This window comes from Cydia strobilella, chromosome 1 (genome assembly GCF_947568885.1).
Source record: "Cydia strobilella chromosome 1, ilCydStro3.1, whole genome shotgun sequence".
NCBI lineage: Eukaryota > Metazoa > Arthropoda > Insecta > Lepidoptera > Tortricidae > Cydia > Cydia strobilella.
The window spans coordinates 14,056,539-14,082,099 of NC_086041.1; the positions used below are offsets into that span (position 1 = coordinate 14,056,539).

Below are 25,561 nucleotides of genomic sequence, written 5' to 3' on the forward strand. Positions count from 1 at the left end.
GGTTAAGGTTATATTTCAATTGATAGTGTATTCGATGCGCTCCCTTTTGGAATTTAACCTTTATGCGAGTGTAGCATGCAGAGCATTGCTTTCCTGCTCTGGACTAGTTATTTACAATTATGATAGGTTATTTCGTCTTGATCCCTTTGACTTACCATTTATTCTTAGACATTTCTAGTCAGTTCAACCCAAATACAACTAACTTCCTTATTAATATCATCATCAGCAATGCAGGTTTTTGTGCGCATCGTAGTGTTTCGACCGCGGTCGATCCTCTTAGCATGCTGCGCTTCATATCTCTTTGGCAAACGTTCAATTTTGTTTTGTAACTTGACGAAAACATGTTTTGTTTTGTAACTTGATGAAAAGAGGTATAGGCAGGAATGGACGGCTACGCATAAATGGTCATCATTTACAAAGCCATTAGTTAGTTTTTTGGAAAGAGCTCTTTTATACCTCTACCATTTCGTCTTCTTCCAATTGCTTTAGGGCCGAGTTTTGGTTTGTAATTTTATACACCGTATTAAACCTGATGTTTTTTTAGGTAAGTACCTAAGAAGCTTTTTGAGGCTATAATTTGATAAATAAGTTAAACCAAAATCAAATGATAACCTAAATTAAGCTGCCATGTGATAAAAACCCAAAATGATTATTAAAAATATGAAATATTAAAATGTTCTTATTTTTACATTTGATTATTACTCTGTCACTGACTGTGGAATAATTATAATAATATTAATTATTATATAATTATATGTGTCAACCCTATCCTATGGCCTATCGGGCTGCCTCGCCTGCGTCCGCGTGTCATCTGTCCAATCGTTTCATTTACCTTTTAGACATGCCTTAGTTAAATATATCCTTTTTAAAAATATTTAGAACTCCTCACACATGAAAAAATCCAGCATTCTTAAATATTTCAAATGTTGTCAATTTGTGTTGCTTCACTTCGTTGGCGAAACCCGAAGGGTGGAAGTAACAGCGTCTCTTATAAAAGCCCATCGGGAATTCTGCTGCATGCATGAGCTGGATCATCCATTCCATTTGTTTGTTTACCTTTCATTGTATCATAACCATATATTATCTCTTTAGAAGTTGTTTGAAAAATTTTGAATAAAAACCGTATAAAAAAAAATTATATATATTTTTCAAAAAAAATTCAAAATAAAATTCAAAATTGTTTATTGCATTCAAAAACTTTACAAATATTACAGTGGCAGGTGTCTCCTTTTAAGTTATTTACAAAATAACCTGTGCTAGGAGGCACCGCTCTTCCATATCTAAATTACAATTATTTAGTATTATACTATTCTTAAAACTATGTTTCTTTATTAATTGTGTGTGTGTATGTGTGTTTGTGTGTGTGTGTGTGTGGCTAGGCTAGGCTAGGCTACATATCCTAGTAAGTCTTCCACCTGATCGTAGTTTTTATCTTCCAACCAATTTGTTATTTTATTTTTTACCTCATATTGTAGCTTTGGGTATATATCTAGTGATTTGTTTAAAGTATTATATAGGTGCGATGAACGCTTATTATACTATCTACTAGCAAAAGTGGTGTTGGTTTTAGGTAGGTGCATAGCAATATCTTTCCTCCGTCTTCTCAAAATGTTGCAATCAAAAGTAGTTGTTTTGTGCTTTCTTAGAACAGAGGTTAGTATATAGGTATATAATTTTCTGACAGTAAGCAACTTACACAATTGATATAACTTGTCAGTTGAAAACCACATCTTCTTAAAGTACATAATTTTGAGAAGACTACGCTGAGCTCTCTCTACGTCTACGTCTAAAGCGAGTCTTGGCAGCACCACCCCAAACAGGCAAACAATAGGTTAACACGGGCTGAACCAACGATGTGTAGATTTCTTAAAATGTCTCTACTGTGACCATTTTTATTTCAGAACATTCAAGATTCCATACAATATTGTTAGTACCATCGTTATAGCTATGTGTTAGTAAATACATTAAAAATAAAAACAAAACTTTCAACAATAAGATCAAAATCCAATAAATTTAAATAATGAATACAATAATAATAATGAATATGTATTAAGTAAAGAAAATTTTCTTTAACCTTTTATATCTTCGATGCATTAACGAGTAGAATTTAGATGCAGATAATGTTATTATAACATTAACTGCAAAGATAAACTAAGTAAATAAATCGTAAATACTATACGGTAGGTATCAAAAGTAGGTACTTTTCGGCCAATCACACAAAGCGCTTTTTGATACAGCGAGCTGCAAAATTGCATGGACACATTATCCATGAATTCATTTATAAAGTAACCATACAATTTTGCGGCTATTGTAATAAAATTATTTTCTTCCCTGTCCCTAAGGCTTTTTTATTTCTACGAGTTAGGTATTGACTATGTTAGCAATGCAAATTATCGATCCATTTGCAAGTTTAGCTAGATTAGAGATGTCAAATTTAATATGCCGCGATTTTGTTTTTGTAGGCAGTTAGTGTTGCCACTGTTGCCAGTCGATAAATACAGGATAATAGCGCTATTACGGCCTGTTCTTGTTGGATGCAAATTGCATAGCTAATGTGCGAGCGGCGATTTATTGCGCAGTTACTGATCTTTGAAGATCCAGACTTTAAAATACATTCATTACGCGTAGTCTACCGATTGAGACCGGGTAGAGCCGACTGTCGTTTACTGCAGTTTCAGCTGCTAATCTTTGATTTATTAGCAAATAGGCGAGACTCACGCTTCGCATGGTTTGGGAACAAATTTACTGAGGACTGTAGATTGAGGTTCCTACTACATATTATTGGTAATATCAAAGAGGATATAATAGGATAGAGCGGTACTGTCATAGTAAATTTTGTAGCCACAGTAAATTCACTGCCATCTATCGACACACGATTAAACTAAAAATAAAAATATCAAAAAATATATTTATATATGGATAAATGATTTTTTTTTGCAATATTTGCATTTATTATTTGTATAGGTATATTATTTTGACCCATGTTCTTTCACTGATATGCGTTAAAATTGTTAAATAACAAACGAAACCGTCAGCGCCATCTATACGAGAGTAGGCCAAAGGTAGTGGCGCCATCTGATCGAGAATCAAAAATTCGTGATTTTCGAGGCACGTTTTTTCCTTAGACTGTATCCATCTATTACGAAATTATATCTATCTTTGGTAATATGTAGTTAACACTCTTTACAAGTATTACAAAATTTCACTCGTGCGTGATATCTGCCTGACTTTTCTTTTGTTACCGTAATAAAATAAGACCATTATTGCAATGAAGTATTTATCTAAGCACTTGAAATGCTTAATACAACACGTAACAATAAAATGGACAGAAAGCAGTTCTCGCTAAACACTAATTATAACCGCGCCCCATGGTCTCCCGGGAGCACCTTTAATCTCGGCCGGGGTTGCCAGGGCAATAAATCCTTGCGTAAGCGCATCTGCGGCTGATGGACTCCTTTGAGCGACTGTTATTCATTTAATTTGACATACTACCTATATAAATAAAATATTTGCGTTTAATTTTACTTGAGGTTATAATCGCTGAACTGTAAATTCTACCTATAAGTTAGGCAAACGTTTGTACGCATACATATCTCCTTTGAAATTATAATTTCCAGATTTCCTTCCCGTCGGTCTTCTTCCTGGTATCCTTCTTCATTAGACTTTAATAGGGTAAATGGTTGTTCCTTAATTTTTATTCTTTCAACTTTCATTCAAAACAATGCAAAAAGTCTTTCACATTCACACGAGCTCGTAAAGCTGTCTTTATTCTTCAAAAACTTATGAAAAATTTACATTTTATCCACAAGAGCGGCAAAGTAATTTGATGCAAGTTTTGAGTTGTTTCCTTAGGTTGACTGGTAAGACCTCGGCCAAGCTAAGCTAACTTTGCCCCGAGTTTGACGTGTTAAAGTGTGAGAGAACCGTAACAAACGTCATATTTAACATAGAAATCTTCACACTTGGTCATTGCAAAGTCTGTGCAGAGTTTGTTTGATCATTCTAGTATCGTTATTGTTTCCCATTTTGTAACCCCAAAATCCACAAGTGTGAAAATAGGTTGATGGTACCTAGGTACATAGTAATTAAGCGCCTGTAAAATACTTTGCGCACATTAAACCAGCCTACGATAGCCTTGTTGCCTAGTCTAAAATCTTTTTACTAAGGCGTTAGGGCATAATTCTAGTCGTTAATATGTTTCCTCCCCCCTATTAAAATTTTATAGCTGCAATTATGAGCGATCCACACTACTAATTCATAAAGCGATTCATAGGTATTTGCAAGTAACGCTAGTTAAGAGCGTGATAAATAACGCGCGCGCGCATCGTAAAGTGGCTTTGATGTCGCGGGCGGGGCTGCGGTCGACATTGCTTTAATTCTTAAATCATATGAACACTTCCTTTGCCGCTAAGCTCTGCATTCAATTTACAGGGAAAATAGGGAAGTTGTCATCAATAATATACCCGAGGTCAAACGCTAAATAAGTATTACTTTACAATCTTTCCGTTGTAAATTTTAGTAAAGCAAGCTTTAAAAAATTCAGTTTTTTACTTTTTTCTTTTTTTTATTGGCAGATATTCAATCAATAAATGAATGCTGAAGTGCATCACAGTTTTCATATCGTTAGTCCGCATTATATTTACGAACTCTTTAATAAAGAGGTTATTGATGTGTTTTAGATCTACTAGGTGTAGAATGTGTGTAATATTGTATCCCACCAAAAACATTTTCATGTAAAATGTTGCCAAGACGAAACCATAAGGCTCGCACAGTCAAAAAGTTATCAGATCTCTTGTAGAGCCACGCTACTAACTCTACAAGCCCTAACTTCACAAATTCTACACCTTAGCCAAAATATGTGGCTTGGCCGTTTCCCTACCGTCACATGGACGTACGGTGGAAAATTGATTCACTATAAATTATTTTTTATTATACAATAGTTCTTGTAGTAACGAAACGGCCAAGCCACATAGGTAATTTGACTAAGGTGTCGAGTTTGTGAATTTAGGGCTGGTAGAGTTAGAAGCTTGGCTATACAAGAGATCTGATAACTTTTTGACCGTGCGAGCCGACAGCGAGCCTTATGCTACGTCTTGGAAACATTTTACATGAAAATGTTTTGGTGGGATTTCACTTCTTTTTGTAAGTTGCTTATGACAATCTTCCATCCACTAATTTAAAGGGTTGAGAGTAATTTACTATTAAAAATCCTGAAATACGTATCTGGAGGCATTTTTTACACAATCTGCTTTTTACTGATTACCCAATACCCATACGAACTTCAATCCCCTTTTTCCCCTTACGCTCTTTTCTACCCCCTTACGGGTTGATTTTGGGGTTGAAAACTATTTTTCGTTTTTTTTTTTCGCTTTGCTCGTCTTGGCGGGGGCACTACTGTGCCTCCAGATTTTGCTGAACCTGTATTTTTATATAAGTAAGGATATTGTCGATCAATCAAAATACGACATTCACTTTTGAATAAATGTTTCAGTCGTGATTTCTATCTAAAGCACAGGCGCACAAAAGTAAAGATTATAATGTGTAGACGGTAAAGCATTTTTGTGCGCGTGGCGGTGTTTTTGAGGACTTCTTAACTACATATATGTATATTTCTTACTTAACTAATAATATTCATATTTATGGGATTAACTAAAAGTTACAAGCACTTCTTAATTTCGTAACAAAATAACCCGAAGCCAAACCGCACATTTTCAACCGCAAATAAAACTCGACGCTATTGTGCTAAAGTGTCTAAACAAACAGACCGACGGAAGATGTAAATCTCTATATAGACGACCGACGGGGCCCAGCTGCTGAGGTTTAGCAGGAAGTGAATATGTACTATCGCGTCAAGCGCCTTGGTGGATAAACATGAGTATGAGACTTTGTGACGGGAAAATTTGTCTTAAGTATACTATTTTAAGATTGCAGAAGCGCTCAACAATTCGCAGCTGAACATTAAGTATTTGTACGTGTTGTAGTTTGTGAATGGAAACCAGGATGAAAATGAGTTTTTTCATACTTACATATTTCCTTCGTCATGACACTAAAATGATATTGAAAATAAGAATTGAAAAAAAAAAACCGCATTGATATAAATCAAAGACGTTTTTTTTAAACTGCCGTTAGTTTTTTCTATTATTCTGAATATCAATAAACACATACATATTAAATGAAAAAATGAATACTCATAATTCAATTAACAGGGAAATGTGTTAAAGCGATTTCACAAGTGATTAATTAAAATCCGCTTAAAAAGATGAACCGGATAAATAAAATGACTTGTCAAAAAACTTGTCACATTACCAAAGTTGGGGTAAAAAGGAAGTCTTTAATAAGTGGTACATACCCCTATGAGTCAGCCTTGCACGTGCTATTATTATCATCGTTGCAGGTAAATATTTATAGTTTTTGGCCAGCAGAGCTCCATGGCACTCGTGGGCTCACGTGTAAGGTGTTGTAATGGATATCTTGTTGGAGTAGAGTCAGCGGGTTGCGACGGAGTTACAAGCGGAGCGATAGCGGTTGAGAAATATACTGTCAAAAAAAGAATTACGTTGAAACTTGTAACGATAATAACAACCCTGAACAATTTATTTTTATTTTTGTGGATTACCAGTTAACTATACCACTAACTTTAGTTGTGTATCAAGAAAAATAATAGCTTGGAAATGAGCTGCTGGAAGATACGAATAATCAAGAAATAGCTTAGTTATTCGAATGACTTCAAATAAACGTGTTTTTGTCCTGCTTTGCTCCCCGTTCCGTAGCCCGTCGACTGTTAATGTCTCCATTACGATCAGAATAGTTAACATAAAACTGTCCGAAATAGCATGGAAATCAACTTACGTACCAAATACCTACAACATCCCTGTATAGTGCAGTTTTTGATAAAATAGTAAGAACAACATGTTTAGCTGCAGCGTGCCGCGTTGTTTAGTATGTAATATCTGTTCCTCAGGAACCAGGTATATCATCTGTGGCCGTACTATGTCCCCTACTTAGCGAAGCGGAGTTGGGCAGGCGGTGAGCTTTTCTCACGTCCGCGCCCGCGTATGCGCGGTGGACAATAAGACGCTTACAGCATTCGCGTTTTGATGACCACAGCGTTCACAGAAGTCGTTTACAAGTAATAGATATAGTGTTCACGTTATTCTCTCACGTAGGTTAGTAATTAAATACTTGTTAAACTGTCTAATGGGTAGTTTAGCTGGTTGCAATGTTATGTGTTGCTGATAAGGATAGGTACTTGTTAAATATCATAGATGTTCTTAGATATTAAAACTAAAAGTCCTTCTCGATGTCAATAAAGTAAATCTGTTTTCGTTATCAATTTTGTTGCAAGAGGAACGTCTTATTAAGTTGTCTCTATATATTATTGAATGGTAAAGAATGACTCGAGACTATAAGTCAGCCTTTTCTACTCATATTCTTATGGCCAATAAAAATGCATTGATATCTTCAAACGTTTCAATTCCGATGGGTCCAATAAATGATGTTTTATTCGTCACTTAAACACACCCGGCGCCTATAACTGGCCTTTTAGCGTTCATTAGCTGAACGCTACCAATAATTACCTAAATCAGGATAACCTATAAACAAGCGAACGTCATTACTGAGGCAATTAACCAACTCGCCACTAAATCAAACAGAGACAGCTTGCAAGGGATAGGCGGAGGCGGGAACGGTCCATCAGCTTGATTTGCGGTCTATGGTTCAAGCAAGCCAAAAATGTACTTCACTATTTATTTTATATGGGTATAAACAAACAGATTTGTATAAACAAAAAAATAATATTATATTTATTTAAAAAACCTCACTAGTGGCCTATGTTAATAATAGTATTTACTTCACTTTTCTCTAACTACTATTCCGTCGTTTTTATTATGTTATTGATTATTTTTATTACGTAAAACCTGTATTTCTGTAAAACTAGTTTTTTTTTTAATTCTGTTAAATTATATATGTTTCCTGTTATGTTAATAAATAACCGACGAGTAACAAGTACCATATTTATCAAGTTTTGTAAGCCTCGTCATCCTGTAAGTCTAGTGCGTATACAAACGTATAAGATTTAAAAAATTACAACAGTTTTCTTTGCAAGTTTAGTCATGATCATCTCTTTATCGCTTCCCGCTCGTTACTTGTGGGTTGTGGGTGTATAAATCAAACGGACGGACGGGCCTAATGCCGTATTGTAAATTCATCAAATGTTTACGGCACCGCCATTCCCGGGGAATAGCCAGCCTGTCCTTACAGTTTAGCGTTTGTCTTTACTCAGGTATTATTGAGAGAATCTTAATTAGGATAGTTTGTGGGGCAGGGTGCGGTAAATAAAGAGTTGGTCATTTAGCTTTTATATTAACGATTAGTCGCTGTTAGAAAATATCAATTGCACCAACTACAGTTGACAGACTGACTAACGTCACTTAGCAGTGAACTATGAGACTTCCCATACCTTCATTAAAATTTAGCGAATTCTTTAAAGGTGACAGACGATTTGGTGCAACCGACCCTAACCAAATATGTATAGGTTAAAATATAGGTATTCATTGCGTGTGACAGATAACAGCATCATCATACATGTTACTCCTATAGGCTATTTGACTAATTTTTGAAAATGCTTTTAATTGATTGTTTATGACTTAATAATTACACTACATTGATATTTCCGTGAAATTTCCTGTATTAAATATAAAAAAAACAATGTTAAAGTTTATTTATTTTGAACGCGCCTTAAACGCTGTTTTCGCAAATGGGCTAATCACGTGACACGTGTGACGTCACGCGCAAGTAAACTCAGTCAATGACCTTAGTTAATCTTATGGTTTATGTGCATTGAATTCATTATTTCACTGTAAAATGGTATATAAATGGTGTATAGTGCCGCAATGTTCAAGTACGACTATAAAAAATCCAGACAAATCGTTTGTTTCCATTCCAACGAATCCCAAAAAAAGAAAAATGTGTTTAAAACTAGCGCGAAGAGACCTCAAAGAGCATTTTAGCGCATACAAATATTTTTATGTGTGAAGACCACTTCGATGTAAGTAATATTTAACTGTAAATAAATATGGTAATTAAAGCAGCGGATTTTGTTATTTAACGAAACAAGATCTAGGTATTTAATGTATTACTACATAACCTCATAACATAGTTCTTTCAGCATTAGTAGGTAGTTAGTAGTATACTTTTTCTTTCAAACTAAAGTGCAGTATGGAGATACTATTCTCGTCATCGTATTCTATATATATCGTCGTCGTATTCGTATCATCGAAATCGAAATGTTCGTAAATAAACAATTTCTACGTATACCCACACAGCTGTTTTTACATTTCTAAGTTTCGCAGCATAGTAATCCGGATTATCTTTAAAGAAAAGTGCAACCATTGATGCCTCTATGTCTGATAGGTTGCTGCTATCAGCTTTCACATTCACATTTCGGCTCCATTTTGAGATTCTTATGAATATTGTGCCACTACACGATAAATATACGAATAAACCGACAAACGGATAAATTGGAATATATCAGAAAACTGTGGAAAAATAACTAAAATTAACTAAATACAAATAAAATTGCTAAAACACTCAAGACAATCAAGAATTTACCCGCGTGTAAATTTCAAAAAATATTAAATTTTCTTTGTTTATTTTCCAAAATAAACATAATTTACATTCAAATATAGTGAATTATACTTTATTAGTTTATTATCTTTCAGGATGACAGCAATTCGTTATATATTTTTAATGTTGTCAAATACCCTATTATGTACTAGTTTTTTTTTATCTTTATTAATTTGAATAGTTATTCCTTGTTATTTTAATATGGTACAATTACAAAGTTCTCAATATTTAGTAGGAGATACGTTATAAGAAATATACGCTCATCTGTAATTTATTTGTAATAAGAAATAAATGATAGATAATATTCACATTAACACATTGCTAATAGGTTGCCTAGTTAAATTGTGCCCGTACGCAATTTAACTACAGTACATTTTTTTTCCTTTTTTTTTGTTAATTAGTCGTTTATTATATCAAATAAAAACTTATTTTCATATAATCTAACTGTAATAGGTTGCCTGAAATGACTGAATATATATATGACTATATTAATTTCATCAAAATAATAACGGTTAACCAGAAATTTAGATCAAAGTACAAAGTGTTGCGTTTGTCCCCGCTCTCCCCTTGTAGTAACGAAACGGCCAAGCCACATATTTTTACTGAGGTATAGTTTGTGAAGTTAGGGCTTGTAGAGTTAAAAGCTTTGCTCAACGATCTCTGATAACTTTTTGACATTGCGAGCCTTATGGTTTCGTCTTGGCTACAAATTAAATGAAAATGTTTTTGGTGGGATTACATTGTCTCAAATATCTAGTTTGATCGATTTTTGTTGGTTGTGTTTAATGCAATAGATAAACTTTTTAAAGTATTAAGTACCTAGGTAATTGTTAAGCAGCCATATAAAAATTCTATAAACCATGACAATTAAACGTTTTTAAACCAGCAATTTACCGTTAACATTACTATAGGGCTTCCGTATAATCCCTACAAAACCATTCCTTTGTGAGTTTAGTTGCAATTCAAACACTCCTGAGCCCGAGCGAGCGTGCCGAGCTGCCAAGTACTCGAGCACGCGGCCAAGTATTTTAATTGGCGACAAGCAAACTGAATTAACGACCGGAGACGGCGTGGCTGACTGATGGCCCGATTGGGGGAAGGTATCATTCATTATTAAATGGCTCCTTGCTCAATGTTCGACTAGCGATAAAAACTCGCAAAAGGCATATGAGCATTTGCGGAAAGTTACATTAAAATATCGCCCATTCTTAAGGTGATAAACAAAGGATTTATTAAAAAATGGGATTAGTCGCTCTCATTTACTGCATAGGTATCTGCGTTGGATTTAAGTCTTGAATTAACCAACAGGTGTATTGTTATACAAGCTGTGTAGGTTGTATGTGTATTTAAATGAAAGATTTACCCCCTTATTCATAAAACTTTACAAGCCTCAATTACATAGTTATAATCTATGTTTAATCTCTTTCATACAAATACACATTTAAGTTAAAATGACAGATTAAGACAAAATATTAATAGTTTATTGAGGTTTGTAGAACGTTTATGAATAACGCAATTAGAGTTTATATTTATTTAGCGAGTACTATATTTAAGCCTTAGAGCTTTACTACCAACATGTACTACATGTTAAGGAACAAAAATTGAAATTAATAGTAAAAATTAAAATTTCAGACATCAGCCCTCTAAATGTTTACCTACTTACTTAATTCATGCCTATAATAATAATAAGTAATACCCATTTAAATTATTGGGTTTTAGTAGTGTTACTCATAGCAAAGATAGATATAACTCCGTAATAGATTGATACAGTCTAAGAAAAAGACGTGCCTTGGCCTACTCTCGAATAGATGGCGTTGACTGTTTCGTTTGTTATTTAACAATTTTAACGCATATCAGTGAAAAAACATGGGTCAAAATCATATAAATAATGCAAAAAAAAACATTTATCCATATATAAATACATTTTATGGTATTTTTATACATCTTCATTTTTAGTTTTAATCGTCTGTCGATAGATGGCAGTGAACTTACTGTGGCTACATAATTTACTATGGCAGTCTATCCTATTATATCCTCTTTGCTCATAGCTATCACGAGTATCACGCCTGTCTCTACTTCCCGACAATAATTTGCTCGATATATTCGATCTGCGGTGCAAATACACTTGTCATATTTGTCACTGGATTTAGTTTAACTTACATAGTATTACCAAGTGTTCTACAATAATATTCAATGCTTTATCTAATAATGCTATTTTAGTTACGTGTGATCTAAATATAGGTAATATATATGTAGTTAGTTTGTCACAATATTACGCCAATGACTGGTGATATAGGTATGTGTTTAAGGATAACTCACGCTAGACTTTTTTTTTGCATACATTTCTGATTTTGCTTTTGATTTTGTGTTTGAGTATCACCGGGACACCAAGCTTCAAACGGGGACGTATGGCATCCCTTGGAAAATTCTGAGCATTGACGGGGACAATTTGCTTAATGGCGGGGACACCGGGAGCTTCAAACGGGGACATGTCCCGGTGTAAGAGGACGTATGGCAACCCTAATGTAAAGTCAAAATACCACTAATAACGTGTCAGTATCATGTATTTTTACTATACAATAAACCGACTAACAAAGAGACACACATATTAGAGTGTGTTTAAAATGCCTAGAATGTCCAACTTGACTGGCTGAGATACGAATGCTAACAGTGCTAACGGTGACCACGTGCTTATACGTCACTCTTTTTTCAGATTCCTCTAAGCTTATCAAGCGTAAAAAATCAACGGAAGATGTTCGTTCCCCCCTGGGAGGTGAGGGCTCGCTAACCAGCGAGGAGGGCGAGGACGGCGGCGCGCGCCGCAAGAAGGCCCGGACCACCTTCACCGGGAGGCAGATCTTTGAGCTGGAGAAGCTGTTCGAGGTCAAGAAGTACCTGTCTTCTGGAGAGAGGGCTGACATGGCGAAGCTGCTTAACGTTACCGAGACTCAGGTAAGACAGGTTTTTTAGCCATACTGGCCAAAAGATGTTTAGGTATCGTAGAATTCTCGTCTCAACCATTCTATGCCGTGACATACAATACAGTATCTTCCACAGTCTCCCTAACATCGATTTGGTTCTTTGGTCCACCTTACCTGGTTAGTTTTTAAAGTGTTTTACCTACTTTTCTTGGTTATAATGTAGGTACCTAATGCCAAAAAGATAAAAACCGGGTTTAAACCTATTATTTTCTGCTATTATATCATATATATATTATATATAGGTATCGAGCATTGTTTCACATTCTTATAAAACGAGATGTAATTGTAAAGTGTGTGAAAAAACTTTAAAAACCTCAAAACAATTGTAGCTCAAAAAATTGCTATCCTAAATAATACCTATTACGCTACCTACAATAAGTACAGTTTTAACACGTTACATTACACATCGTTAATTTAACGCCTATAAATAAACTAAACTCATTTTCTTAAAATCCACAAAATCTTAAGTATCCTTACATCAACACTTTACATTCATTAGGCCGCCATATGTCACTTAGACAAACCTTTTTCGATCATTAAATTCTAACTGAGAAAGACGTAAGGTTGTCGGAAACAGACTAAACATTTGACTTTTTCAAATCGTATTACTGATCACTCAGGCACACAATTAGTCAATGTGTCCATAAACTTTACCCACCTTATTTGTAAATACATTTCGAGCTATAATATACTCTAATCGAACGTATTTAGAGGGTTGATACTGTCGATAAAATAAGTGCACTGCCATTGATAGCGTGAAGCCGTTGCAGATGTAGCTGTAAATGTAAACAAATGACAGCTTGCGTCGTTGTGGTTCGGGGAAAATCTATAAATTAAACGGTTCGAAGTAATGCTCCGTGCGCGGGCGCAAGCGAAGAGACGGTGTCATGTAAGAGAAAATTTGTTAATTTTAGTGACTTAAAAACAAAGCAAATTAACGCATTTCTATTTCAATTACAACAACAATATGAGCTTGAATAACGGTCAGACTTAAACGTAACTTAAGTGTAATTTAAATGTAATTAAAACCCAATCTCAGTTAAAGATCCTACACAATAGGTAATTCCAGGTATATTTGTAATTATAATCTAACGAAACGAAAGGAATTCGATTTTTAAGTAATTGTCTTATTTAGTTTAGTTAGACAGCTCTTTTAATTATCATTTGTTTTAATTATGTATGTATTTGTAATGTTTTTAATTGTATAACCTTACTTAACACCTTTGGACCACGCCGTTAAACGTTCCGAGATAATTATAGTATCGCTCAAGGGGGGTGTCCCCCGCGACGTGACTAGACACATATGGCGTCACTAATTAAAACTAGCGGCGTAATGAGCGACGCGTGTCGTGACGGCCTCGTGTCGGTGCTGGAAAGTGACGCTTTGATTTTTGAAAGTTAAAAAGAAATAGGAAGGTAATTTTGTTTAGTTATACATCACTTCTTTTATTTGCCTTTTATATTTATTTCTAATCATGAATCGTCATTTCAGAATCATGTAGGTTGTTAGCGTACCGTATAGCATACGCCTCTGACCGACGGCCTGGATCGTACCAGCACGTGCAGTGGCATTTGAGCAAGCTCAACGAGCGTCTCCGTCCCTCCCTCTCCGGTGCGACCAACGCTTTTGCGTCCTTGCAGCAGTACTGCTGGCTGACGTAGTCACTATACGGATACGTTTTACGTAATGGGAGCACTGTCCCAAATTTTCCATATATTTTTTGTATTTTCCATTCCCTAATCATCATTCAAATTCTATTTAAAATGTTCACGGAATTAGAAATAAACTTGTGACCCTTTTTTCCGAAAGAGCTTGTGATTCTGAGTAAAGATAACATAAAATAAAACTAAATAAAAAAAGTGTGGTGAACAATTTTAAATAATATGACCCAGGTATATGAACTACAAGGACTGAGGCTGTTTTCTGTTAAAGACACTCAAGTCAACTTTATAGTTAACGCTAGTATTACTTAAAAACTATTTGGAAAGACATAAGACCTTATGTCAATTTGAATATAATGTCAATTTCCGATTTCAGATTTTTATTGGTAAAAAAAAAACCAGATTTTTCACGTCATATTACAGCATTATATAAATTTTCAATAAAGCTTAGCGGTGCACGCTTTCACTCGCATCTCAGCTCCCAGTCTTAGCTCGTACCCGTACATACCATGTTCGTTTCGAAATGTCTTACCAAAGAAAGCTGCGAAAATAAAAACAGTGCAATTGGCGGATATCGTAAATCGTACATATTTTTACTAAGAATTTTTTTACTAGAAAAGTAGCTTGTTTCTTAACGTCAAATTTCGTGCGCTGTTCCTACATTGTTGTCCCCTTTCTTGTTCACATCTGTCTCTCTGTCCTATGTACTCGGCACTATGTATTTTCTCGAACTCAAAGAGCTGCCAAAAAAATTTTTACCTATTTATGGCGAATATCGGCAAAGTCTCAAGTCAAATCCCAGATAAATAATAAACGTGTCGTCATCCCCCACGTGTCGGAGACGTCAATTATCTGAGACGCACGCACTAACAGCACTAACGACTACTGGCAAAAAGCGGGCGGCAAAAAACGGAGTGCGCCCACGTGGCGGTAGCTAGCGCTAATTGATATTATAATAGGCGTTAAAAGATTATTGTCGTTTCCAAGTTTTACCACCTACGTCTTGTTTAATTGTACGGATATAGAAGGTGCTCACTGAACTAAACTATTTAAAATACATTACCTTAACTTACCTATAAGGTATGTATGCTTACATTAAAAATATAATTTAGGTACCTCTATTGGTAGTTAGTGAGCCTGGCGAAAATAATTATAGGTACTACCGAAAATTTAATTATATTTGCACTGTAAGTACCTACTTAAATAAATATAACCTAGAGTCTTAAATAGACGAAAAACGCACGTCAGGAGAATATTAAGTTAGATATATATTTAATGAAACAGTAACTTAACTTGTGTCTTCCAAGCTTAACCTAACGACCAGCCATAATCGATAGTTGTCAAACATAAAGCTATTCCAGTCACTTTTATTCCCGCTAGATTAGAAAAAAGCCCCCGACTCCCAAATAGATCTTCCCCGAACCCTTATTTCTCGAATCAGATCATTAACGCTTGTTTTGAACCATGCATCGCTTTACTACCCTACCGAGAAATCTTCATTTCTAAAATGAAAAGAAAAATTTCAAAATATAACGTTTACTAAATTCGACCTTATTACGACAGCATTACTAATACATTCAAACCTCGCTTTAAGTTCGAGTTAATTCACTTTTGTTTAAAAATAAATGTTATTCCAATACGCAGTCCTAATTGATCCACTTCTTTGCTTTCAACTATTATAACCCCATCAGCCTTAAACCAAGTGTGATCCTTGTTGTCTACGAGCTAAGGTTGAAATTTGATCACTTGTCTAATCAATTGAACCGTCCGGAGGGATTAGACTATACAGGCGGTTTAAAATTGAAATTAATTTAGATTCCATCATTTGAATAAAACTCATCTGTCCCAGAATTGCTGTTAGGCTTTATGTGTGAGCCGTTTCGATATGTATATTCTGTATAGCTCGTTATTATTATTATATGTTAATAATATTCGCACATAAACTTTTAATGATTTACGCGATGTTTTCTTTAAAAACCATCATCTCATAAAACAATAAGAAAAAACTGCCGCTAATACTTAGGTCATACTAAAAGTTCATATGATATGATATGATATGTAACATTTCTTATAGAATTCCTTATTTTAATTCTTTCTGACAATGCGTACAATTTTTTTTTATGATAGGATCATCCTGAAAAGTATCTACACGTCCCATTTTTCCTCAGGCACTTTTTGTATGAAAGTTTGGGCCTTGTATCGCGGTTGTGGGGTATCTATTTAGATTCGTTTTCTGACGTATATGTGTAGATCTAGGATTTTTTTACTGAAGTCATTTGGATACCTAAGGTTGTCAGAATCTGCTGATATGCGACTTTTTTGTAAATTATGATTATTGAGCATACAGCTACTATTTTATTTTGGTGAGTTGCTGTTGAAAGACTTCCTTCTCTATTATCATCCGTAAGATTAATATGAAAGCAAGAATTAAATTCATAAAAAACTATCACAAACAGTCTTACGAGAACTGGTATAACCATGTTGTCGACTGAGGGCACATTAAAAGTGGTACAAAATTCTGACTGAAGTCGCAGTGATAAAAAAAGACTACTTAATTTATTTCTTTATTGTTTTAAAACCATACCTCAATATCTTCACTGTAATTGTGCTTCATTATGTAACGCTAACGATATTATTCAGCTTATTTCCAAATGGATTAAAACAACCCCGTTTGAGGGTACGAGTATTTTAATCCATATCAACTAAATTTTTCACAAGAACAGTAAAAAACAATTTAAGGCACCACAAATATGATTTGAAAATAAGCACGAATGTACGACTAACTGTTTGTTCTCAGTTTCACATATTATTGAACACGCTGTATTCGTCCATTCTCACCATATGTCATTTGTTAAGTGCGTTTTTGTCTCCCGCGGCCGAGCATTTAAAGGCAAAGAGTATAAAAAAAAAGAAGAACATCAGTGTCAGTAAGATAACTAAGCTAAAAAAAGTTTCAAATTATTGTTATTTTACTAAGTATTTTAATTTCGGCCACTGGAGGGATATAATATAATATTCAAAATATTAGTTATCCACTATGGGATTTTTCGTACAGTTTGCTGCTGATTTTCACATCGCCTTCCTCTCATACATATGATACATAATGATGAGGAGGCCTAGATCATAACCAACAACTACTATCTGAATAGGCCTCCTAATTGATAACAAACAACTACTATCTGAATAGGCCTCCTAGTTTTGCAACTAACATATTTAAATCAACATTTTCATAATCATATTTCTACTCTTTGGCCCACGCTCGTTTAAGCGGTTTTACACATCTGTGTTTGTGTAGTGCTCCTGACACTTTTTACTCGGAAATTAGGGGACTGTTTATTTTTATCCCAAATTGTTAATTTGGTAATAGAGCTGGAATGGTTCCAAGTTTTTTTTATTATCTTTAGTTAGAGTTTAATCTCAATTATGACTGATGATTTAGTCTTTTGATCCAATAGTGTTATTATAAGTATCATACTTTCTATTTCTTATGGAAGGGACTAGTTATTTACCTGTAGCAAAATATGTATTTTGTAGATTATTGTTTTTACTTATAATGTATTTGCTTATTTATCAGTATCACAAACTTAATCAATGACAATTTCAGTTCGATCAGTTCACCTTAAAATATGTAAATAAGAATTAGTGTTTCTTAATTCATTAAGGTTTACTTGGAAATGTAAAAACGCTCAGCGCTCACTGTCGCTGTCGCTTCGGAGCCGATGCCGCTGTCGGTATTTAAACAATACTGAAGCAGCGTCGCTTGCGCAGGCAGGATTAAGGAGTCGTTATCCTCCTGCCTATACCGCTGTCGGTATGTAAACAATACTAAAGCAGCGTCGCTTGAGCAGGATTAAGGAGTTGTTATCCTCCTGCCGATACCGCTGTCGGTATGTAAACAATACTGAAGCAGCGTCGCTTGCGCAGGATTAAGGAGTCGTTATCCTCCTGCCGATACCGCTGTCGGTATGTAAACAATACTAAAGCAGCGTCGCTTGCGCAGGATTAAGGGTCGTTATCCTCCTGCCGATGCCGCTGTCGGTATGTAAACAATACTGAAGCAGCGTCGCTTGCGCAGGATTAAGGAGTCGTTATCCTCCTGCCGATACCGCTGTCAGTATGTAAACAATACTAAAGCAGCGTCGCTTGCGCAGGATTAAGGAGTCATTATCCTCCTACCGATGCCGCTGTCGGTATGTAAACAATACTGAAGCAGCGTCGCTTGCGCAGGATTAAGGAGTCGTTATCCTCCTGCCGATACCGCTGTCGGTATGTAAACAATACTAAAGCAGCGTCGCTTGAGCAGGATTAAGGAGTCGTTATCCTCCTGCCGATGCTGCTGTCGGTGTGTAAACAATACTAAAGCAGCGTCGCTTGCGCAGGATTAAGGTGTCGTTGTCTTCCTGCCGATGCCGCTGTCGGTATGTAAACAATACTGAAGCAACGTCGCTTGCGCAGGATTAAGGAGTCGTTATCCTCCTGCCGATACCGCTGTCGGTATGCAAACAATACTTAAGCAGCGTCGCTTGCGCAGGATTAAGGAGTCGTTGTCCTCCTGCCGATGCCGCTGTCGGTATGTAAACAATACTTAAGTAGCGTCGCTTGCGCAGGATTAAGGTCAAAACCTGCGTATGCACCCTTGAGAGTGAACATCCTTGCTATATAATTGTTACATAATTTGTTATCTTATTTTTAAAAAGTGATTTTCAACAAAAAGCCATGCCAAGTTTGTTTACCCTTTTTCTAATGCTACAAAAACGAGGTATTGGATAAAATAAACAATATGAAATGAAATGAAATGAAATGAAATGAAATGAAATGAAATTACTTGAAATGAAATGAAAATCTACCTATGATAGGGCCAATTCGAGTTTTAGTTATTCGATCTGTTTCCGATATGATACCGATCGGTCAGTGTTAAGTGACGTTTTTGGTTGAAGAAATGTCTCTTTTGACACTGAGAGATCAGTATCATATTGAAAACAGATCGAATAACTAAAACTCGAATTGAATTGGCCTGTTAGAGAATATTATTGATAAAAGTTTTTTCGCGTCACAGCTAGAGAACAAACCTGTATTCCAAGCAGCGCCTCATTAAACGTACCACGAAGCAATTTGTACTTAAATCTTCACAAATCAATAACTGAACAAGACCCACGTAATAAGAACCCTAGACTCACACGTGGTAGAATTTATATTCAAATAAAGCCCAGCGACATGGAATCATAAATGAAAATGAACACCATCCAAGGTTGCCAGGTTACAGAAATCCACCCGAAGTAACTTTTTTAACCTCGCATTTTATTCCATTATTAATCGTATATTGCAATAACAGCCCTTCTTTTGAAAACATAACGTTCAAATATGAAGTTCACTCAGAAGGAAGGTTTGTTGTTGAGAAAATAAGCCTACGATACGAGTATAATATGAGGTACCATAAAGCATGATTTTATTACGTTCTGAAATAAACGTTCATTGAAATGTCAACTTTAGGGGTTGGCAATAAGGATCAGGGTTTAAAAATTTAGAGTAGAAATAAGTTTGTTATGTTGATATTGCAGAGCAGAATGTAATAGATATAATATATGTAAGATATGTGTTGTTATTAAATGGATCGCTTATTGGAAGAGATTTCTGAGTATAATTTTATAGTAGTACGTAATGTGACGGGTGAATTTTATTAGGCTGTTTTGATTGGGTTACTAATTAAGAACTGTAATTAAAGACGCATTGAATTGTGGGGGAAAAGGTCTGTATTTCAAAACAAAACTAGAGTCGGAACAAGCGAAGTGTGATTATTTCATCATAAATGTTACACGACATTCTCACACTTAGCTTAGACAGTCTCGACTTATATATATACGCTGGAGTTTTTGTGTCCAGAAGCCTTGTGCCCTGTGCCTATTAGTTATTTGCGGCCCTAAACTACTGGCCCTAAACAATTTCGGCGATTAGATTCCTTAGTCAACCAGATTTTGATATGTAACACGATATAGTTTGAAAAACTTTATTTTTTACATTTCTCATTTACCCCCCTAAGGTGGCCCCCGTGTTTAAAATTCATTTGTTTACGTTACATGTCCACCTTTGGGTCACTAACTTACATATGTATACCAAATTTTAACTTAATTGGTCCAGTAGTTTCGGAGAAAATAGGCTGTGACCGATGGACAGACAGACAGACAGAGAGACAGACGCACGAGTGATCCTATAAGGGTTCCGTTTTTTCCTTTTAAGGTACGGAACCCTAAAAACGCATTTAACTGATTTGCAAGACCGACGTGATCCCATATATTGTTAGTATCCCATATAGTGTTCTGTTTGTCAAAACAAAGTTTTTCACGGGACACTAAAAATAACCTGTTTGAGAACTTAAATTCAAATCTTTGAATGCCTTAAAATGCCAGACTCAAGCTGCAATATTTTAAAATTATTAGTTAATTATCACTATCTGTATTCCCTCCTATTAAGGGTTCATTAAAAAAAGATCAGCCCACCAGGGCGTGTAAAAATACTCGTCCCTCGGAGCACTCAGTTGGGCCTAATTTAGGGTTATGTTGTTACCCGCTCAAATATTGTGAGTAGGGGTTAATATGTCACGAGTGGGAAAAAATATAGGTAATCATACTTATGGGCCTGTAAAAGCTATGGATGACAATATCTTTTCATCTTTTAATCCTGTAAATACAGATATTTTCTTTAAAGGGATTTCTTAACTTTATCTGACTAGGTTAGATTTCTTTACTTTATCTACCAGTATCTGCAGTGACTGCAGTGTATCTTGCTACATGAACGCAATCTTTTATAATGCTACCGACAAAAAATTGGGTTGCATTAATAAATTTTACCTCAGCGGGTTTAGGGTATATATTTTCATTGCTATATTAACTAATTAGAATTGCAAATAGACTTAGTACGCCATAAACAAATATGTAGTAACAATTTTGCGGGTTATTCTCACCAGTTACCACCAAGTTGTTACCAGTGGTAACTACTGGGAATTTTTTTCCCACCTTTCACTACTGGTAACTACTGGAAAAAATCATTCCCAGTAGTTACCACCATCTCGGTTTGGTGGTAACTACTGAGATTCTTTTTCCCAGTAGTTACCACTGGTAAAAGGTAGGTTTTTTTTCCCAGTAGTTACCACTGGGAAAAGGTGTTTTTTTTTCAGTAGTTAGGTACCACCAAAATTTTGTTAAGAGTTCAATACTAATAAAAATTATAACCCAATTTTGCGGGGTACTCGCACATCTTTCATTGTCGATGTCGGCACGCGCGCTCGGGGCCTGCGCCTGCGCACGCACATCAAATGCACATGATTAGAATCATTAGTCGACCCGCTATATGTATTCAACAAAATATTCACAAAACGACTACGACGTGTCGTACATAGACCACTAATAATGCGTAATCTGCGGTCAGAGTAATAGGCCCTCTCGCTGTACTTGTACGATGCCGTTATCAAGAGTTAGGTAAATTACATGAATTCGGTAATCGAGCATGAAAAAATTAAAAATTCATGAAAAATTCGATTATATTGTATAGTAGTACAACTGCCTACATCAAACTTATGGAAAGTATGTAAGGTGCGTTGGGGTAAGATGGAAACTATGGAAAGGGTATTTAATTAGGGGTAAGATGATAAGTCGCCGGGAATGTGTCGGCATACCTATGGACGATTTTTTATCCCAACCCACTTACCTATAACGGTAGATAGAAGAATCAAGATACGAAAATAATCAGTTTAGTACTGTCGAATAAAAATCTAGTTATAATAAGCTTTATAAAAACCAACAATTTACAAAAAAAATTGAAAAGGTTGACTTCCAGTGACAAAATGCGAGCTAACGAGCCGGAAGCGGGGCTATTAACCGAACATATTAATTTGAATTATCTTCCGCCGGCGGGCGGCTCTGAAAGAACGACGCTGGAAATGGCGGCGAGCTTTGATTTTCAGTGAGGGTTCTGTAGTTTAAGGGGCAATGAATAAAAATTCGTTCAAAAATTAAATTAGGGTTGTTTTAGTATTGAACACCATAATTTTATTTATTTATTTATTTAACCTTTATTGCACAGTACAAATGGCGGACTTAATGCCGTAAGGCATTCTCTACCAGTCAACCATTGGGCCAAACAGAAAATTTACAATTGGTGCGGAAAAGAAAATCAGTACAGAGCGATAAAATACATACATATATATATATATATATATAATTTGTTGCACACGTCATCGTCATCGCCAAAAAAATTAACTTATCGAAAAAAAAAAACATTTTAGACAATTTTGTTCCGAAAATTTTATTAAATGCTTATTAAAATTATAGTCTAAAAATAGCGTTGCTAAAAAGTAAACTTAAAAACTTAAAAGCTAACCTAAGTGCTCTATCTGCTTCCACTTTCCCCAGGCCCTGAGTCCGCACTCTATTAGCAAACCACGGATTATTAACAAAACGGAACCCTAAAACCGCGGCTTAGTGTTTTGTCCGAGCAACTCATAAATTAGTTTTGATTTAGCTGTATTATTCCAGCGCTGTGTTTATTGTTCCAATGCTTCATTCCTCTTTTTTCGTTGCACAAAGGAGAATAGAGCTTTTGAGTTTTGGAGCTTGAGCTGTTTTATACACTATTACCATGACCGATAGCTGTAAGTTAAAAGCAACCCTCATCGTTATTATGGTAGTTTTCGTAATACAGTGCCACCCGTTGGATAACTCGCATTCTTGTATTGTTCTTAAATTTGTTTTATCAAAACTAACTTTGTTGGTTTATATTTAAGGTATAGTTTTATACTTTTTGAGGTATACTTAAGAGCTTGGATTATTTGTAGTGCCTACTAAAAAATTCCACATATATTAAGAGAGTATAATTTTATTACTTATAAAATGTTTTTCTACGCCTATTTGAACTATTTGGAGAGATAAATGGGAAGGTAGAGATAAAAGAGGTATAATTATAACATTAGTATTAGTGTTTCGTGTTTTCGGCTTTTTTTGTCTGCCGGTGGGCCGGTAGTCGGCTTGTAGTTATAAGATGTTGAGAACATTAATTAGAAGCCATTTTTAAATTATAAATTAATTAATAAATTATTAGGTTGTCGAGAACCAATAATAATAGAGTTGTTATACCTATTCATGACTATAAGTACTATACGGTAATTATACTACATAATTTTGCAGTTTTGCAAGTACGGGTAAACAAGAAAAAAATCCCCCATTTGTCACCATTCCATTTGGTTATTAATTCAAAGTAAAGCGTTTCAAGGCGTCTCGCAAATCATCGCGCCGCTCAGGCGTGTCTTATCACATTAACCGATCCCTCTGCTGACATTTAAAAATGCTATTAAAACCGGGCTCCGCCACAGTGTACACAGGAGCAGTAAATTACTCCAGGTCGTCCTGGAACAGGATCAGATTTAGGCGACTGGTAACCTCAAATAAATAAATTTAACAATATTGTGAAATAAAACTATGAAAACGGATTATATCGCGTATATTGAATTTATAATACATCCCGACGTTTCGAACTCTTTACAGCGTTCGTGGTCAACGGGTGACTGAGGAAAAATTACAAAGTGCAAAAATACCCACATACTAAAATAATGAACAATCATAGACTACAAACTTTAAGGCTGGTTGTACATGCAAAAACCGGTTCATAAGGCTAGTTATACACTATAATTATTTTTCAAGTAAAGATATATATATATACGCGATAAAAACTATGCCGGCTCCAACCCTACACCACGGACCCGAGAAGATTTAATTCCCTCCTAAATTGTAGGAGGGTATCCCAATATGGGACCGGCAACAAACTCGGCGGGACACATCTTTTCAAAACATCAGAATGTCCAGCATCATCCAACACTAAGGTCTCACAGTCTATGTCTCGCTTGCTCCTTTATCAGGTGGACTACAGGATCCCAAGCTGGTGGTAGAGAAAAGCCATCTTCCCTATTAAAGTTTGGATATTTCTTAATCTCAATGGCCTCGCGCAGCATTCTGGGTATGTAACGCTTCTCCTTGGCAAGAACCAGAGGCTTATCAAACTTGATTGAGTGATTGGCTTTATCCATGACATGCTCACAGACAGCAGACCTAGGTCGACGGTGCTTGACATCAGCTATGTGTTCCTTCACCCGAGTGGAAATGCTCCGTTTCGTCTGCCCGACATATGATAGGCCACACTCACAGTCCAGCCTGTACACTCCTGCAGTCTGTAGAGGGGTATTGCATTTTACAGGCCTCAGGAATTGTGACATCTTCTTCATTGGCTTGAAATATGTTTTTATAGAAGCACGCTTCAAGATGTGGCTGATCCTGTCCGTGACCCCCCTGACAAAAGGCAGAATGGTAGGCCTGCGCTCGACTGTGGGGATCTTAATGTGGGACCTCTGGTTGACCCGCGGTATCCTGAGCTCATTTGCCTGGAGCGCGCGCCTGGCATGCTGGAGCTCCGCGGCCAGATGCTGGTCATCACATATCCTCTGGGCTCTCTGAAACAAAGATTTGCCTACTGTAACAAGTTGACTGGGATGGTGATGCGATTTGCCATTTAAGTACCTATCAGTATGAGTAGGTTTCCTATACACAGTGCGACCTAGGGTGTTATCAGGATTTCTTTTTACCAATACATCTAAGAAGGGGAGAGAACAGTCTTTTTCCAACTCCATAGTAAATTTTATTTTGCTATGGATGGAATTTAGGTGATCCAAGAAAGTTGAAACACTACTTTTTGGAAGTATAGTAAAAGTGTCATCTACGTATCTTTTAAATATCTTCGGTCGCACAGGAGCCAATGAGAGTGCCCTCTCCTCCTCCTTCGAGCAGCATCTGGCCGCGGAGCTCCAGCATGCCAGGCGCGCGCTCCAGGCAAATGAGCTCAGGATACCGCGGGTCAACCAGAGGTCCCACATTAAGATCCCCACAGTCGAGCGCAGGCCTGCCATTCTGCCTTTTGTCAGGGTGGTCACGGACAGGATCAGCCACATCTTGAAGCGTGCTTCTATAAAAACATATTTCAAGCCAATGAAGAAGATGTCACAATTCCTGAGGCCTGTAAAATGCAATACCCCTCTACAGACTGCAGGAGTGTACAGGCTGGACTGTGAGTGTGGCCTATCATATGTCGGGCAGACGAAACGGAGCATTTCCACTCGGGTGAAGGAACACATAGCTGATGTCAAGCACCGTCGACCTAGGTCTGCTGTCTGTGAGCATGTCATGGATAAAGCCAATCACTCAATCAAGTTTGATAAGCCTCTGGTTCTTGCCAAGGAGAAGCGTTACATACCCAGA

The 25,561-nt window shown here is 36.1% G+C and overlaps 1 protein-coding gene across 1 annotated transcript in view; it reads left to right on the plus strand.

Moving 5' to 3' along the window:
* Nucleotides 1-25,561, plus strand: part of LOC134746286 (homeobox even-skipped homolog protein 2) — a 90,149-nt gene that overhangs the window by 16,218 nt on the left and 48,370 nt on the right. Inside the window, exon 3 of the mRNA XM_063680645.1 lies at nt 12,338-12,576. Coding sequence (XP_063536715.1) covers nt 12,338-12,576 — 239 coding nt within the window. The remainder of the gene's footprint in view (nt 1-12,337; nt 12,577-25,561) is intronic.